This window comes from Gopherus flavomarginatus, chromosome 18 (assembly GCF_025201925.1).
Source record: "Gopherus flavomarginatus isolate rGopFla2 chromosome 18, rGopFla2.mat.asm, whole genome shotgun sequence".
Taxonomy (NCBI): domain Eukaryota; kingdom Metazoa; phylum Chordata; order Testudines; family Testudinidae; genus Gopherus; species Gopherus flavomarginatus.
In genome coordinates this window covers 6,657,980-6,674,981 of record NC_066634.1, presented here as the reverse complement: position 1 = coordinate 6,674,981, position 17,002 = coordinate 6,657,980, and the positions used below count along the sequence as shown (strand labels likewise).

At 48.4% G+C, this 17,002-nt stretch overlaps 1 protein-coding gene across 1 annotated transcript in view; it reads right to left on the bottom strand.

Annotated features, from left to right (window-relative positions):
- Nucleotides 1-8,423: 8,423 nt before the first annotated feature.
- Nucleotides 8,424-17,002, bottom strand: part of LOC127036938 (uncharacterized) — a 50,007-nt gene continuing 41,428 nt past the window's right edge. The window contains exons 6-9 of the mRNA XM_050928224.1: nt 14,923-15,065; nt 14,130-14,294; nt 12,484-12,648; nt 8,424-8,572 (exon numbers count right to left, since the gene is read on the bottom strand). Of these exons, the coding sequence (XP_050784181.1) occupies nt 8,424-8,572; nt 12,484-12,648; nt 14,130-14,294; nt 14,923-15,065 (622 nt within the window). The remainder of the gene's footprint in view (nt 8,573-12,483; nt 12,649-14,129; nt 14,295-14,922; nt 15,066-17,002) is intronic.

Genomic DNA, 17,002 nt, shown 5'->3' with positions numbered 1-17,002 from the left:
ACACATTGATAAAGAGAAAACATAAAACAAGTTTATTAACTACAGAAAAATAGATTTTAAGTGATAGCAAACAGATCAAAGCAGATTATCTAGCAAAAACCAAACCAAAACAAAAACGCCAATTAATCTTAACATACTAGATGAATAGGATTTGAATTAGCAGTTTCTCACCCTGACTAATGATATAAGCAGTCCACCAAGTTTTCATAACACAGGCTAGAAATCCATTTAGCCTGCGACCAGCACTTCCCCCAGTTCAGTCTTTGGTTCTCAGGTAGTTCCAGGAGTTCTTTTGTGTGGGGAGTGAGGCCGTGAAATGATGTCACATCCTGCCTTCTATAGATTTTCCATATGGCAGGAACCCTTTGTTCCAAAGTCAGTTCCCAGTCCGGTTTGTGGAAAAATACAGGCATCAAAATGGAGTTTAGTGTCATGTGGGCTGGTCAAAAACCCTTGTATGTCATAGCAGCCATTATCCATAGGCAGTCTGGAGTGTTTTCAGGAAGGCTCACCAGGTGCGGGATAAGCTTCTTCAAAGGCCGATTGTTTCCCCTAATGGACCGTTACCTTGACTAGGCCCTTCACAGCCAGCTGTCTAGACTGGAAGCATCTCGCCTAGTGGGTATCACCCAGGTGTGTCTACATGGATTATAAGGTGGTGTAGAGGAGTGGACTCACCCCTGCGGCACCTCCTGCTGGTGATTTCTGGGAATTAGCTCATTCCAACTCTGGAGTGCCCTCTGCAGGCCGGTGATCCTCCTGTTCTCCTCTGGCCCCCGTGTCCCTCCCTGGACCCCAGTGCCCCTTTAACTGGGGTGCTGCCCCTTGGCAGTATCCCACTGATCTGGGTCTCACCTCCCTGGGGAACCCCCAACTCACTATCCCCAACTTGCCTCAGTGTAAGGCTACTGCCAGTCACCAACTAGCCCCCGTTCTCTGGGGCGGACTGCAGTATCAGCCACTCATCACTGGCAAGGAGGGTTTGGACCTGCTGCCTTTGTCTACTCCTGGGCTTCCCTCTGCAACCCCCGTACCTGTTGGCCCAATGCTAGGCCGCAGCCTGGGCTTTCCAGGCTGGAGCTCCCCAGCTCCTTTGCCTTTCCCCAGCCCTGCTCCCCTCAGGTACTCTGCTCTAGTTCCTTGCAGTCAGGCCTGTCTTCCTCTACTGCCAGAGAGAGACCGTTGGGCTCCTGGCTCCCAGCCTCTTTATACAGGTCAGCTGTGGTCTGATTGGGGTGTAGCCCAGCTGCAGCCACTTCCCAATCAGCCCAGCTTAGCAGCTCCCCACCACAACCTTCCCCCAGGGCTGTTTTAAGCCCTTCAGGGCAGGAGCAGGTGTCCACCCCGCTATAGGTGGATAGACAGCTGGCTAGATCATCAGGCTCAACAGGTAGTCATCAATGGCTCCATGTCTAGTTGGCGCCGGTATCAAGTGGAGTGCCCCAAGGGTTGGTCCTGGTTTTGTTCAATATCTTTATTAATGATCTAAATATGGCATGGAGTGCACCCTCAGCAAGTTTGCAGATGACACTAAACTGGGAGGAGTGGTAGATATGCTGGAGGGTAGGGATAGGATACAGAGGGACCTAGACAAATTAGAGGATTGGGCCAAGAGAAATCTGATGAGGTTCGACAAGGACAAGTGCAGAGTCCTGCACTTGGGAAGGAAGAATCCCATGCACTCCTTCAGACTAGGGACTGAGTGACTAAGCAGCAGTTCTGCAGAATAGGACCTAGGGGGTGACAGTGGACAAGAAGCTGGATATGAGTCAACAGTAGGCCCTTGTTGCCAAGAAGGCTAATGGCATTTTGGGCTGTATAAATAGGGGCATTGCCAGCAGATTGAGGGACATGATCATTTCCCTCTATTCAACATAAGTGATGCTTCATCTGGAGTACTGTGTCCAGTTTTGGGCCCCACACTACAAGAAGGATGTGGGAAAACTGGAAAGCGTCCAGCAGAGGGCAACAAAAATGATTAGGGGGCTGGAGCACATGACTTCTGAGGAGAGGCTGAGGGAACTGGGATTATTTAGTCTGCAGAAGAGAAGAATGATAGCTTCTTTCAACTACCTGAAGGGGAGTTCCAAAGAGCATGGATCTAGACTGTTCTCAGTGGTAGCAGATGAGAGAACAAGAAGTAATGGTCTCAAGTTGCAGTGGGGGAATTTTAAGTTGGATATTAGGAAAAACTTTTTCACTAGGAGGGTGGTGAAGCACTGGAATGGGTTACCTAGGGAGGTGGTGGAATCGCCTTCCTTAGAGGTTTTTAAAGTCAAGCTTGACAAAGCACTGGCTGGGATGATTTAGTTGGGGTTAGTCCTGCTTTGAGCAGGGAGTTGGACTAGATGACCTCCTGAGGTCCCTTCCAACCCGGATATTCTATGATTCTATGTGACATACAGATAGATTGTCAATATTCAAAACTTTAGAAACAAAATTGATACATGCATACAAATAGGATAATCATATTCAGCAAATCATATCTTTTTCCATAGACACCTGACAAAACATATCTTGTGCAAGATGCAACATAATTATGTCCAAATTATATTATAATCATACCATTATGAAGAATATGGCGTGTAGTGTCACAGGGCACTGCAGAACCTTTTAGTCTTGTGTAATTTTTAGACTTTATACTTTCCTGATTTGGTTCTCTTGGAGAAGTAAAATCCAAGCCAAACCAAGTTATGTGATAAAAAGGTACTTTTTTACTTTGCAGGCTACATTTATAAGAAGCACAATAAATAATGGTCATCACTTTTTAATATTCCCTTTTAGAAAGGTACCTGCTGGAAAAAAAGAAGGCCCAAGTGGCTAAAGGCATAAATAAAAGACTTGAACAAAAATCAACGTGTGCTTTATTGATGCACATTTTAAACTCATGGCAAGACAGATATGTTCTGAATTACCGTGTGGTCTGAAGGGGCCTGTGGCCATGGGCCCTGACCAATTGGAGGGGGCTCCCACAAGCTGGAACTCCAACCTCCACCCTGCTCCTCCCCTGTGGTAGGGTGAAAATATTCCCTTTGCTCTCCCATGTGATGCTGGCCCCCCGAGTCCCTCTCCCCTCCCCATTGTACACCTGAGAAGAGTGAAACACCAAGAGGTCAAGTGAATTGCTTACAGTCACGCACAAAGTGAATCAAGTATCACTGCTAGTTAGAGAACTCAAGAGTCCCGACTCTCAGCCTTGAACACTGACCAATAAACTTGACTGTTTTAATACAGAACCTCATGTCTCACCTACAACAATAGTTGGCACATAGGCAGAGTTCTCTGGCATAATGCTGTGTTAGTCCGGCCTGCAAGGTCTCTTGGCTTGGGGAGTCTCCCTGCACTGGGCCCTCTCCTCGTGTCCCCCTGCGCTCTCCCCAGCGGCTCCCTGCACCCGGCTCTGGACTGCTCCAGCCCCAGGAGTGCTGCAGCTATCCTCCCAGCACAGATCTGCTTCCTGGCCTGCTTCTCTGGTTCTCCCTGGCTGGTGCAGCCCTGCTCCCAGTTCAGCCCAGCCCAGGCTCCTGCTCTATCCATAGCTCTACCCTGTTCCACCACTTCACCAGCTCACATGGAGGACAGGACCCCCCTGCCTCCTGACTCTCTCAGCAGCTTGCCTGCCCTGTCAATCAGGCTCACCTGGAGCATTGGCCTCTCCCCATTGCCCCTGGGGATAGTCACACTCAGGGTCCTGATTTCCTATCAACCCTTCTGCTTAGTACTTGGAGCTACTCAACCAAAAAGCGCACCGAGATTAGTAAGGGGCCAATAGTCCCCTTACATAAAGGGCAGAGCAACCCACAACCAGACCTGCTAGGAGCCAGTACTTCTCCCAGGGGGTCAGGGGGCTGGGCCTCTCACCCCAGAGCTGGGCCAGGCCTAGCAGGATCCAGCACTTTCCCATGGGGTCAGTGGGGCCAGGCCTGGGAGGCCCCATCACTGTGAACAGCTTATTGTCACCTAAAACCCTTTTTAGAAACCAAACACCGGAGACAACCCAGAAAAGTCTTTTCTTGGGGAAGGGGAAAAAGCTGGGATGGGGGAAGGGTGGCATGGGACGGGAGACAGAAGGGGGATAGGGGCTTTGGATGAAAGGGAGATGGGGCAGGTGACACATAGGAATGCCAACTGTCTAATCACACAAACCCAAACACTCATGCCCTGCTTCTTGCCCCACCCTTCCAAAGCCCCACCCAGCTCCGTCCATCCCTCCTCCCTCTGTTGCTCGCTCTCCCCCACCCCTACTCACTTTCACTGGGCTGAGGCAGGGGATTGGGGTGCAGGAGAGGGTGCTGGCTCTGGGAGGGACTTTGAGTGAAAGAGGGGGCTCAGAGCAGGGGCAGGGTGTTGGAGTGTGGGAGGGGGTTTGGGTGCAGGCTCTGGGAGTGATCTGAGTGCTGGCTCAGGGGGTTGGGGTGTGGGAGGAGGAGTAGGGTGCTTACCTCAGGTGGATCGCGGTCTGCAGTGCAGCAGGGCTAAGGCAGACTCCCTGCCTGCCCTGGCCCCATGTCACTCCTGGAAGCATCTGGCATGACCAGATGGCTGATAGACGGATTACTTTGACCCCATGCCAAGTATGCCACCACCTATTTGGACGATGTGGTAATCTATAGCCCTGACTAGGAGATGCACCTGGGGAAAGTAGAAGTGGTACTAGACATTCTTAGGCAGGCTGGCTTCACCGCTAGCCCATCCGAATATGCAACAGGGCTAGCGGAGGCCAGATCCCTCGGATATGTCATCAGAAGGAGCCTGGTGAAACCCCAATGGAACAAAGTGGAGGCAATACAAGAATGACCCCCCCCAATCTGCAAGAAGCAAGCCAGAATGTTCTTAGGGATAGTGGAGTACTATCACCGGTTCATCCCTCACTTTGTCACAAGGCCAGCGACCTCTGACGGACCTGATAAGAACTTGGGGCCCAGAAATAGTTAAGTGTTCACAGATCCAAGGACGGCCCTTTGCGGTCATCCAGTGCTCACAGCCCCAGATTTCAAGAAGGAATTCATTCTACAAACAGACGCCTCGGAGGTAGGGCTTGGGGCCGTCCTTTCACAGATGGTGGGGGATGAGGAGCACTTGATCTTTTACCTCAGCTGGAAGCTCCTGCCCAGGGAGCAACAGGATGCCATAGTAGAAAAGGAGTGCCTAGCGGTTAAATGGTCCATGGAGACGCTATGGTACTACCTATTTGGGCGGCGGTTCAACTTCGTGACAGACCACACCCCACTCCAATGGATGTACACAAACAAGGAGAGGAATGCATGAGTGATTAGATGGTTCCCATCTCTACAAACTTTCCACTTCCGGATCCAGCATAGAGCCAGAAACCAACACGGCAATGTGGATGAGCCTGTCACGACCACACTGTCTCTTGTCCCAAGTAGCCCAACCCAGTGTTGTTGAGTGGGGGTGGGGGGTGGGGGAGAGGGAGATGTGTGATACAGCAGGACCAGAGAGCTTTGTAATGATACCTTACAAGAGGCCTTTCGTATGAAGCATATTCCAGTTATGTTATATTCACACTCATTAGCATATTTTCATAAAATCATGTGGAGTGCAACGTCACACTGACCACTAAGAGTGATCATCTTCGAACGTGAAGCATGAGGATTTATAACCCTTCCAATAAGCCATGTTCATTGGGAAATGCCCAGTATGCATCAGAAGCAAAGCCATCGCACTATCATCTTCACCCCATGGAAACGGACAGGTCATTTATTGCCTTTTGCCCGGATACAGAACTCCCAAACGCAGTGTTGCAAAAGATGCTTTATTTGAATTTACTAAAATCAACAAGGGAAATGAGCACATTTAGATTTGGATTCAAGGCTAATTATGCCACCGGTATCTGTTGATCAGAAGCAATCTTTGTTGGGAGAGCAGAGGTATCCAGAGCAGGGCTTATTGCTCTCGTTTAATTTAGAATGTCATCGTTCTGTCTCCTCCCGGCTCTGGGGCTGTCACCTGAAAAGGACAGAGGGACAGACTTTCAGCGTCATGTCACTGGCTAGGCAGCGGGATGGCAGAAAAGGATCTAGGGGTTAGGGTGGATCACAAATTGAATATGAGTCGACATCATGGTGAGGTTGTGAAAAAGGCAAATATAATTCTGAGGTGTAATAATGGGAGCATCATATGTCAGACATGGGAAGTCATTGTCCTGCTGTAGTTGGCATTGGTGAGGTCTCAGCTGGAGGACAGTGTCCAGTTTCTGGTAATGAATTTGCAGAAAGGTGTTGGCAAATTGGAGAAAGTCCAGAGAAGAGCAACCAAAATGATCAGAGGTTTAGAAAACCTGACCTAGGAGGGGAGGTTGAAAAAATTGGGCAGGATGAGTCTTGAGAGGAGAAGGCTGAGGGGGGAACCTGATAACAATCTTCCAATATGCAAAAGGTTGCTAGAAAGAGGAAGGAGAACAATTGTTCTCCACAGCCACCGAGGGACAGACAAGGAGGAATTGGCTGAGTTTGCAACCAGGAAGATTTAGGTTACATACTAGGAAAAACTTGCTAGCTCTTTGGATAGTTCGGCTCTGGAGCAGGTTACCTAGGGGAGATTGTGGCACCCCCGTCATTGGAGGTTGGACAAACACCTGTCAGTAAAGGTTTAGGTATATTTGGTCCTGCCTCAGCATGGGGCATGGGGAGGGGGGCTCTTCAGGTCCCTTCCAGCCCTATATCACTACTATTCCATAGTTGGGTGGTTGGTGGATGTGTATGGGGATGGTTGGTTGGGTGACTGTGGATAGGGATGTATAAGTGGGTGAATGGATGGATGCGTATGGGAATGTATGGATGGGTGTGTACGGGGAAGGATGGATGGATGCATGTGGTGATAGATCGATGGACACAGAGTCGCCAGATTGGGGCCCTGTTGCCCTGGGCACTGCCGAGACACAGAGTCACTAAGATCAGGGGTGCCTTGCACCGGGTGCTGCAGATGGTCCCTGCCTGGAAGAGTTCCCAGTATAAATAGACAAAAGAAGAAGGATCATTCTGTGACATTGCACTTCACATGCTTTATGGAAATATGCTTATGAATATGACATAACTGGAATAACTACCCCTTGTATTGTGTCATTAGAAAGCTTGTCATCTACAAAGTGTGTTCATCCTATTTGTTTGCATGTATTATTTCTATAGCTGGAGTTAGGAGAATAAGATATAAACTTGCATCACTGATGTAAACATATTAAGTGGAGGCCATTAAGGGAGCTCCAGAAACAATCAGTTGTAAATGGCCTTAGTTACTTGAAAGCCTTCCTGTATACGTGTGGGCCAGCCCATGGGGAATGGAGACTAGGGATCTTACAGTAACATGTAACTATGTCACCTGATAATGAAATCTATCTTCAGTCTGGTACTTTTCCATTTAGAAAGAGGGATGGGGATTCAGAGAGACAAAAGATTCCTGCCTTGTGCCAAAGCTATAAAAGAGGGTGGAGGAGGACAAAAGAGGCTGCCAGTCATGAGAAAACCCCTGCTTACCACCAGAGATGCCTGCTGGAACTAACAAGGACTGTATCAGGGGACAGGATTGGGCCCAGACTAGGAAGGAGTCTAGTCTGTGAAAGAAGCTTATCTCTGAGAGCGAGACTTTACCTGGAATCAGCAGCAAAGAGTCCTGTGGCACCTTATAGACTAACAGACGTATTGGAGCATGAGCTTTCGTGGGTGAATACCCACTTCGTCGGATGCACGAAGTGGGTATTCACCCATGAAAGCTCATGCTCCAAAATGTCTGTTAGTCTATAAGGTGCCACAGGACTCCTTGCTGCTTTTACAGATCCAGACTAACACGGCTACCACTCTGATACCTGATACCTGTAATCAGTTTCTTAATGTATTAGGCTTAGACTTGCGTGTTTTTGCTTTATTTTGCTTGGTGACTTACTTTGTTCTGTCTGTTATTACTTGAAACCACTTAAATCCTACTTTTTAATACTTAATAAAATAACTTTTGTTCATTAATAAACCCAGAGTAAGTGATTAATACCTGGGGGAGCAAACAGCTCTGCGTATCTCTCTATCAGTGTTATAGAGGGTGGATAATTTATGAGTTTACCCTGTATAAGCTTTATACAGAGTAAACCAGATTGATTTGGGGTTTGGATCCCACTGGGAGCTAGGCATCTCGGTGCTGGAGATAGGTGACCTGCTGAGCAGTTTTCAGGTAAGTCTGCAGTTTTATGGGTGTGGTTTAGACTCTGGGTCTCTGTTTGCAGCAGGCTAGCATGTCAGGCTCAAGAAGGCAGGGTTCTGGAAGTCCCAAGCTGGCAGGAAAAACAGGCTCAGAGGTAATTTCAGCACATCAGGTGACAGTCCCAAGGGGATCTCTGTGACCGAACCCATCACACGCAGCCCTTGTCCAGATAGAGATGTGATAAACAGAGACCATCCCATTGCCCTATCCTACCTGTCTCAGGTAGGGCAGTAGGTCCACTGATGGTCCCGGTCATAGTTGTCTGTGGTAGAACACCAGAACTTCCCGCTGGCCTCCGCCAGGTTAGTGCAGGTGAGGAATTTAAAATTCTTGTAGATGAAGGGAAAGACACAGGGTTTGTCGTAGTCTGCAGACCAAACACACCAACAGCAGGTGAGTACCACGGCCAAAATCACAGATAGCACATAGGAAATGGAGGCAACATCAGACTGGAAGCAAACACTTTGTTAGATAGTTCCCCATACAGCTTAGGGATAATGGAGAGAGTGTGGCCCTGTGACAGGGGCACCAGGCAGAGCAACGAAAGACTTGGGTGCTATGCCTGGTTCTGCTGGGTGACCTTTAGCAAGGCATGACCCAACTCCATGCCTCAGTTTACCCAATTCTGCAGCATAAGGCTAATGATCCAAAGATGCCAAGGGGACAGGCAAACAATGTCTCTGCTGTTGGGGGTTATGTATGTAAACTGTGTTAGGTGGTTTGTGGGTCTGTGGGAAGTCCATTTAGCCAGTTTATACAGGCACAGGTGGTCAGACACAGCCACAACCCAGATATGTTTTCGGGTTACATCAGAGGTGAAAGTAAGTGGGTACAGGCCAGTACAGAGGACCGGTAAGAAAAGGAGACTGCCTGAGGGAGGGAGAAGCCTGCCCCCTGCATAAGAATAGTTTAAACTCAGCTGTTCTCTGAATGGTTCAGCCCTCGGGGTTAGGAGTGGTTTCTGGCATCCTTGTTAATTTCACTCACAGTAGCTGGGGGCAGTGGGGAGGGTGTGTTTGACCATGGTAGGGGCAGTCCTTGCCTGCCCCCGGGATGAGTGGATCTTGTCTCCAATACTAATATACACAACAAATACAAGCATTTGGCTGCACAGCTTAAATCCAGAGCTAATAAAAGCAGGTGGAAGGGGAAAACTCACTGTCACAATGGTTTCTCATCTCCTCTCTCCTCTTCCTCCAGCCAGGATGCAGACAAAGCTCTGCATTCCCCTTCCCACCCCCCACCCCCCTGCAAGTGTTCTCCTCTAGGCTCTAGCTTGCAGTAGGGACACTGGCTGAGATGCCTGCTGCTGCTGCCTGCATAAGAACAGTTTAAACTCAGCTGTTCACTGAGCAGTTCAGCCCTCAGGGTTAGCAGACGTTTCTGGCATCCTTGTTAATTTCACTCCCAGTTGTTGTTGGTGGGGAGGGCATGTGTGACCATGGCAGGAAGTTCTTTTCTGCCCCCAGGATGAGGGGTTCTCCTATACACAAAAAACACAATCAAAATCAGGAACCATTTCCAAGTTCAAATCTATCCCATTCCCTCCCCAGCAGAGGATCGTGGTTGTGATGTCCAAACTGCTTGCAGATCCTCTTTGAAATGTTACTGAACCACATAGGGAACAGCTGAGTTTAAACTGTTCTTACGTAGGAGGCAGGCTTCTCCCTCCCTCAGCCAGTCTCCCTGCTCCCTGCTGCAAGCTAGAGGGAAGCCCCTGCAGCTGCTGCTCAGTGCCAGGCAGGGAGAAAACATGGAGCCTAGTGTCCGCAGCCTGGCTGGAGGAGGAGGGAAGACACGGAGAAAAATGTGACAGTGAGTTTTCACTTTTTCAAGCTTATTCCAATAATAAAGTTTTATTACAGACAGTACTGGTAGTAGTCATAGTAGCTTTATTTTCTCTATCTATGTCATGCAATGGGAGGGATCCATGAAATACGTAGGAGAGGTGGGTTGCTTGCAATTGGACCATATGGGTAAGAAATGTAAATTACTTTCACCCCTGCCCAAACCCCAGGGCTCCCAGCTGCCTCTGCAGCTGGTAGCTCCGAGGGTGATTTAAATCCTAATTTAAAAGTCCTGGGATTTAAAGGCCCCAACTCTTCTGATAGAGGCCACACCTCTTCCGGTTGAGGCCCCTCCCTCTCTAAAGGACTCTGGAGTACCGGCAAGTCCTTTAAATTACTTTCACCCCTGGGTTACATCCTCTGTGGTTATTACATGCATTAGTCAAGGCCTCTAAATACTCGAGTGAGATCTGGGGCTTCTTTTCCTGGGGCCCCTTTTGCTGAGTCACTGAGATCAGGGCCCCATCACACCAGGTGCTGCCCAACCACAGAGTTACTGAAATCAGGGCTCCGTCACAACGGTTGCTTACCAGACACAGAATCACTGAGACTGGGGCCCCGTCATGCCGGGTGCTGTCCAGACACAGAATCACCGAGATCATAGAATCATAGAATATCAGGGTTGGAAGGGACCTCAAGAGGTCATATAGTCCAACCCTCTGCTCAGAGCAGGACCAATTCCCAACTAAATAATCCTAGCCAGGGCTTTGTCAAGCCTGACCTTAAAAAATTCTAAGGAAAGACATTCCACTACCTCCCTAGGTAACCCATTCCAGTGCTTCACCACCCTCCCAGTGAAATTTTTTTTCCTAATATCCAACCTAAACCTTCCCCACTACTACTTGAGACCATTACTCCTAATTCTGTCATCTGCTACCACTGAGAACTGTCTAGATACATCATCTTTGGAACCCCCTATCAGGCAGCTGAAAACAGCTATCAAATCCCCCCTCATTCTCCTCTTCTGCAGACTAAACAATCCCAGTTCCCTCAGCCTTTTCTCATAAGTTATGTGCTCCAGCCCCCTAATCATTTTTATTGCCCTCCCTTGGACTCTTTCCAATTTTTCCAAATCCTTCTTGTAGTGTGGGGCCCAAAACTGAACACAGCACTCCAGATGATACCCATGGCCGGCGCTTCCATTTAGGCGACCTAGGTGGTTGCCTAGGGCATCAGGATTTGGGAGGGTGGTATTTTGCCGCCCTCAGCGGCAATTCTGCGGCGGTGGGTCCTTCCACACTCTGGGTCGTCGTCGGCAATTCTGCGGAGGGTCCTTCACTCGCTCCGGGACCCGCCACCGAAGTGCCCCAAAGACCGGGAGCATGGAAGGACCCCCCTGCCGCAGAATTGCCGCCAACGACTGGGAGCGTGGAAGGACCTCCGCCTAGGGCGCCAAAAACCCTGGCGCCGCTCCTGATGAGACCTCACCAATGTCGAATAGAGGGGAATGATCATGTCCCTCGATCTGCCAGCCCCTACTTATACAGCCCAAAATGCCATTAGCCTTCTTGGCAACAAGGGCAAGCTGTTGACTTCTCATCCACTGTAACCCCTAGGTCCTTTTCTGCAGAACTGCTTCCTAGCCATTTGGTCCCTAGTCTGTAGCAGTGCATGGGATTCTTTCATCCTAAGTGCAGGACTCTGCACTTGTCCTTGTTGAACCTCATCAGATTTCTTTTGGCCCAGTCCTCTAATTTGTCTAGGTTCCTCTGTATCCTATCCCTACCCTCCAGCGTATCTACCACTCCTCCCAGTTTAGTGTCACCTGAAAACTTGCTGACGGTGCAATCCACATCATCCTCTAGATCATTAATGAAGATATTGAACAGAGCCGGTGACAGGACCGACGCTTGCGGCACTCCGCTTGATACTGGCTGCCAACTTGACATGGAGCCATTGATGACTACCCATTGAGCCCAACAATCTAGCCAGCTTTCTATCCACCTTATAGTCCATTCATCCAGCCCATACTTCTTTAACTTGCCCTGTTACATCAGGCGCTGCCCAGACACAGAGTCTCCGAGATTGGGTCTCTTTTGCACTGGGTGATGCCCACAAGCAGTCACTGGGATTGAAGCCCTATCACACTGGGAGCTGCCCAAACACAGATTCACTGAGATTGGGATTGTGCCAGGTGCTGCCAGGACAGACAGAGATGGACAGTCCCTGTCTCAAAATGCTGCCAATCTAAAGAGCCAAAAGAAGGAGCTCCACTGCTCTAGGGCAATTTGGGGGATGGTTTTAAGAACTGCTGAACAGCTGCTACCTATGAACGTCAGCTTGCTCAGTTTTTCTTAAAGGGTGGAGGGTGGGAACCAAATAACCAACCTACATGCTCTTAAGTAACTCACCCAAGGATCTATGACAGAGCCAGGAATTGAACCAGGCCTTGGTAAGCCAAAGGTTCAGCTGCCTCCGTCCTCTGTCCTACCTCGCTTGGAACAGTAAGTCCACTTCTTGTCCACGTCGTAATTCCTGGTGGTGCTGCACCACAATTTTCCCGAGCTCTCCCCGTCGCTGGTGCAGGTGAAGTACACTTGATTTTTATAGACGAAGGGGAACACACAGCTCTTTCCTACTGCGTTCCCACCGAGGACTAGGGAGGCAAAGGGAGGTGGTTATAGACACCGCCAACAAGCCCACCTGCTTACAGACTAATGGCTCCCGCATCCCACTATGACCCGGCCACCCATCACCAAAAGCCAACAAATCTCAAGTAGACTTTCATAGATCCCAAGACCAAAAGGGACTATTGTGATCATCTAGTCTGACCTGTAGAACACAGGCCAGTGAATTTTCTATGGTTCTCTCTGTGTTGAACCCAGTAACTTGGATTTCATGCAGGTATCTTCTAGAACAGCATCCAGCTGGATCTGAAGACATCATCATGGCTAAAGCATCTTCCAGAAAAGCCAACTCTGGCCTGGGACAGGAACCTGGATTTCCAAATTCCACTTAGGTCGGACCCTCCATCAGTTCTGGATCTGATTTTATGACTGCTCCTAGACCCTGGCCTTGAACCTTTCCTGAAGGAATCCTTAGAGGCTCATTCAGCTGCTTGGAGGGTTGTGTGGTAAGCCACTATCCCACCAACCAATCTGATAGACTCCCACTGCCCAACTCCCATTGGCATCAATATGTGACAACTCCTCATTGGCTCAGGGGCACAGCAGAGATGTGTTGAGACCATACAGCAGATCTGGAGGCCCCTGGACAACTCGGTAAATAGAGGAGGATGAAACTTTTCAGATGAAATGTTTTTGGCAAAAAGTAAAGATTCAGTGAAGCCAAAATGTGTTGTGAATTTGTGGGATTGTTTGTGTTGGAAAAATGACCAAAAATTCAGAAAAAGTCAATTCCTCAATTTCAAATAACTTCTGTTTTCAAAATCTCCTTCTATTTTATTAAAACCAAAAGTTAAAAAGTTAAAAAAGTGCTCAAAATTTAAATGAAATGTTTCATTCAATCCAAAGGGATTTTTTTCCTTAAATTTTCAGTTCAATGAAAATTTAAAACAAATCATTTTTGGGATCCACTCAAAACAATTTTGTTTCCTGATTTTTTAATTCACGAAAAGTATCAAAGAAAATTTCAATTCCAGGATCCACCCAAAATGTATTTTCCTTGATCTTACAAATGATGGAAAATTTTGAATGTTTGTTTCCAGAATCCTCACAAAACACATTGTCCCCTGATTCTTTTTTGATTAATTAAAAACTGTGAAATATTTCATTTTCTGGACAACCTGAGACAATTTTTTTTCTAATTTTTTGACTCTTTGAAAATTTCAGAAATTTCATTTTAGGAATGTCCTCTAAACCATTTTTCAATGCAATGACAATTTTAAAAAAAAATGAACTTTCATGATCTACCTGAAATGATTCCCTCCTCCATTTTTTGATTCAATGATAATTTCAAAAAATTCATTTTCATGGCAATCCACAACAAGCTCCTCCCTCCACCCTGATTTTTCATAATCACCAGCAAACCACAAATAAGTTATTTTCCCGACTGTATGAGAAAAGCCAGAGTTAGATCTGCCCCACAGGGAACATACAAAGAGAATGGATACATTACTGATATCTGGACAGTAGCTCCACAGCTTATCCTGGTTGTAGTTCTGGGTTGTAGCGCACCAGAAATTTCCCTTCTTGCTTCCAGAGTTGCTGCAGCTGTGATATAGCCGGGATTTGTAAACAAAAGGAAATATGCAGCGCTGACCATTTGAGTTCCCCCCATAGGCTGCAAAGGCAACAAGTAAATCAGAGTGAAGAGCAGGAATGACAAAGAGAGAGACAAAGAAAGCCAGGGTAGGAGTGTCTCATCTCACTGCTGCGGCGAAAGCCAAAGATAATTTTGTACAGTGGGTGAATGGTGTTGTGCCTAGGAGCATGGGATCACCCCAGGGGCCTATCCAGCCTGGCATCCTGTCTCTGACGGCCGCATAACAAGGAGGTGCCAGGTGTGTGCCAAGCGTGTGCTTGGGGTGGAATGCCGCATGGGGGGGGCGGTCTGCCAGTCACCAGGAGGGTGGCAGGCAGGCAGCCGAAGGCGGTCTGCCTGCGGAGGGTCCACCGGAGCCACGAGACCAGCAGACCCTCCGCAGGCATGCTGCAGAAGGCTGCCTATCTGCCACCCTCCCGGCGACTGGCAGAGCACCCCCCCCCCAGGCATGCCGCCATGCTTCGGGCAGCGAAATGTCTAGAGCCGCCCCTGCATTTGTAGCACGCAGCTCCTCCAGCGAGCTTATTTGGCCCGCAAGACCAGGTGACAGCACTCCCTGTGCTAGAGCTCCACATGGCGGCATGTCCTCCACAAACCCTTTCCCTCTGTGCTGACACGGAGCGCTCTGGTCGCGACCAGGACTCACCCTTGCTCAAGCAGAAGCGCCAGAGATGGTCTTTGTCGTAGTTGGGAGTGGTAGCACACCAGGGCCGTCCCATCTGGTCATTGACTGCTGTACAGCTGTGGTAGGTCTTGCCCTTATAGATGAAAGGGAAGACGCAAGGGGAGCTGTCCGAATTTCCCCCTGCCGCTGATGGAGAAAGAGGCAAGGGAGGAAAGGGTTAAAAACAGGGCAGAAGGCAAGACGCAGGGCAGGCGATTTGCTGGGAGAACTGGGTGCGAATTTTCCCAACAAAACAATTTTTTTAAGCGGAAAAAATGCCAATTCATGGGAATTGAAAGTGTTTGAGAATTTTGATGAATGTTGCTGGTTTTGATGCATTTCCCGACTTGAAAAAAATGTCGTGGGAAAAAAGCGTGGAAACGTTTCAACATGTTTGAAATGGAAAAAAAAACCTGGGTTCCCGGTTGGGAGCACTTTTTTGTTTTGAAATATAAGCAGAGTCTGAATGAGCTCTCCCCTGACATATAGTGGTGAGCTGTGGAAAAAGACTTCAGAAGCTGATCTCCTTTGTATGGACCCACCCACCCTGCCTAGGTGCTCAGCAAGATGGGATTGCTTGCCCAATGATAACTTTTGGCTGGTGTGGGATCCCCAGTCTCCTTGTTATTGGGGCAGGAGTAATAAAGGGTTGTTATCATTGTGTGAATCAAGGGCAGCAGAACTGTACCTGGCATATCCCAATGGTGGGACTCACTGTCAATGAATGGCACTCACTAGGCCAGGAACATGGGTTCCAAAGCCCAGTGAACAGAGGGAGGGTTGTGATAGGTGCTTGTGTGTGGTGATGTGGGCTGTGCCCAAGGCCCCCCAGATACTCTGACTCTTCCTCTCTCTACTGTGTAATAACACAGCTAATTTAAACTCAATTGAGGATCTTGTTGCATGCTGCAAAGCTAAAATCACTGATATCTAGGTCTAAGTATTAGGCCTGTTTTGAGACAGTGCCTCTGATGCAAGAGACTGGCCCATGTGCACTAGCAGTGAGGCTCTCCCACTAACAGCTGAATTCACTGAGAGCTGTAATAAGTGATGGACCCTTAGTGAGTGGCAGGCAGGGCAGCTGGTGGAGAGGGCCAGAGCAGAGGCCTGCAGAGAGGGGTGGTGAGTGAGTTCCTGAGCAGTGGAACAAGTAAGGTGCCTCTTTACCCACCCTCCCTTCACACAGGATGGGAGGTGAACTCTGCAGATGCACCTCTGACCTCTAGGTCTGCACTGACCAAGGACAACAACTGTGAATGGGGTGCAGAGAAGGGATGGGCAAGTTGAAGGAACTTTTGTTTGCTGGACTTAAGACCTGAGGGGGAAAGGACACTGCCCAACCTACTTGGGGTGGGTCTTTTGCTCATGGTTTGTGTTTATGAACCCTGTTTGTGGTGTTTTCCCAAATTAACACAGAGTTACTTCCCTCCTTTTATTAAAAGTTTTTGCTACACTCAGACTCCGTGCTTGCAAGGGGGGAAGTTTCACCTCTTAGGGGTGCCTGGGGGGTGCTGTGTAATTGTCCCATGTCACTGGGTGGGAGCTCAAGCTCATTCTGTGTTATATTGTTGAAAAGGAACCCCTAGATACTGAACCCTGGTTGCTGCCAGTTCTGACTGGCAGAAGGGTTACAGGAATTTAAGCTAATTAGAGTGAAAAAAAATTAAAAAAAGAATAAAAGGTTGAAATAGAAACAGAAGGTTTCAAAACTAAACTTTTTAACTGAGCTGAACTGAAAGAGAGTTTGGCTTTTCAGTTCATGATATTTTTGAGGTTTCATTTTTTTCCCCTCCAATCCCAGAGGGGGAAAATGTTGAATTCCCAAAAATATTTCTAGGCTAGGAAAAAGATCCAAGGTGTCGATTGGCAGCGCTGGGCAAAATTTTGGTTTGGTTCAATATGGGCACTGAGATGTTCCTTGCTCCTACAGGACCTATGTACAAATGAATGCTTCGTGTCCACTCACATTGTTTGACCGTTCAGATACCACAGCAATGGAGACACTAAAATCCCCCGGAGTAGAATAGAGCATTGCCCAGACACATAGTCACTGAGATCGGGC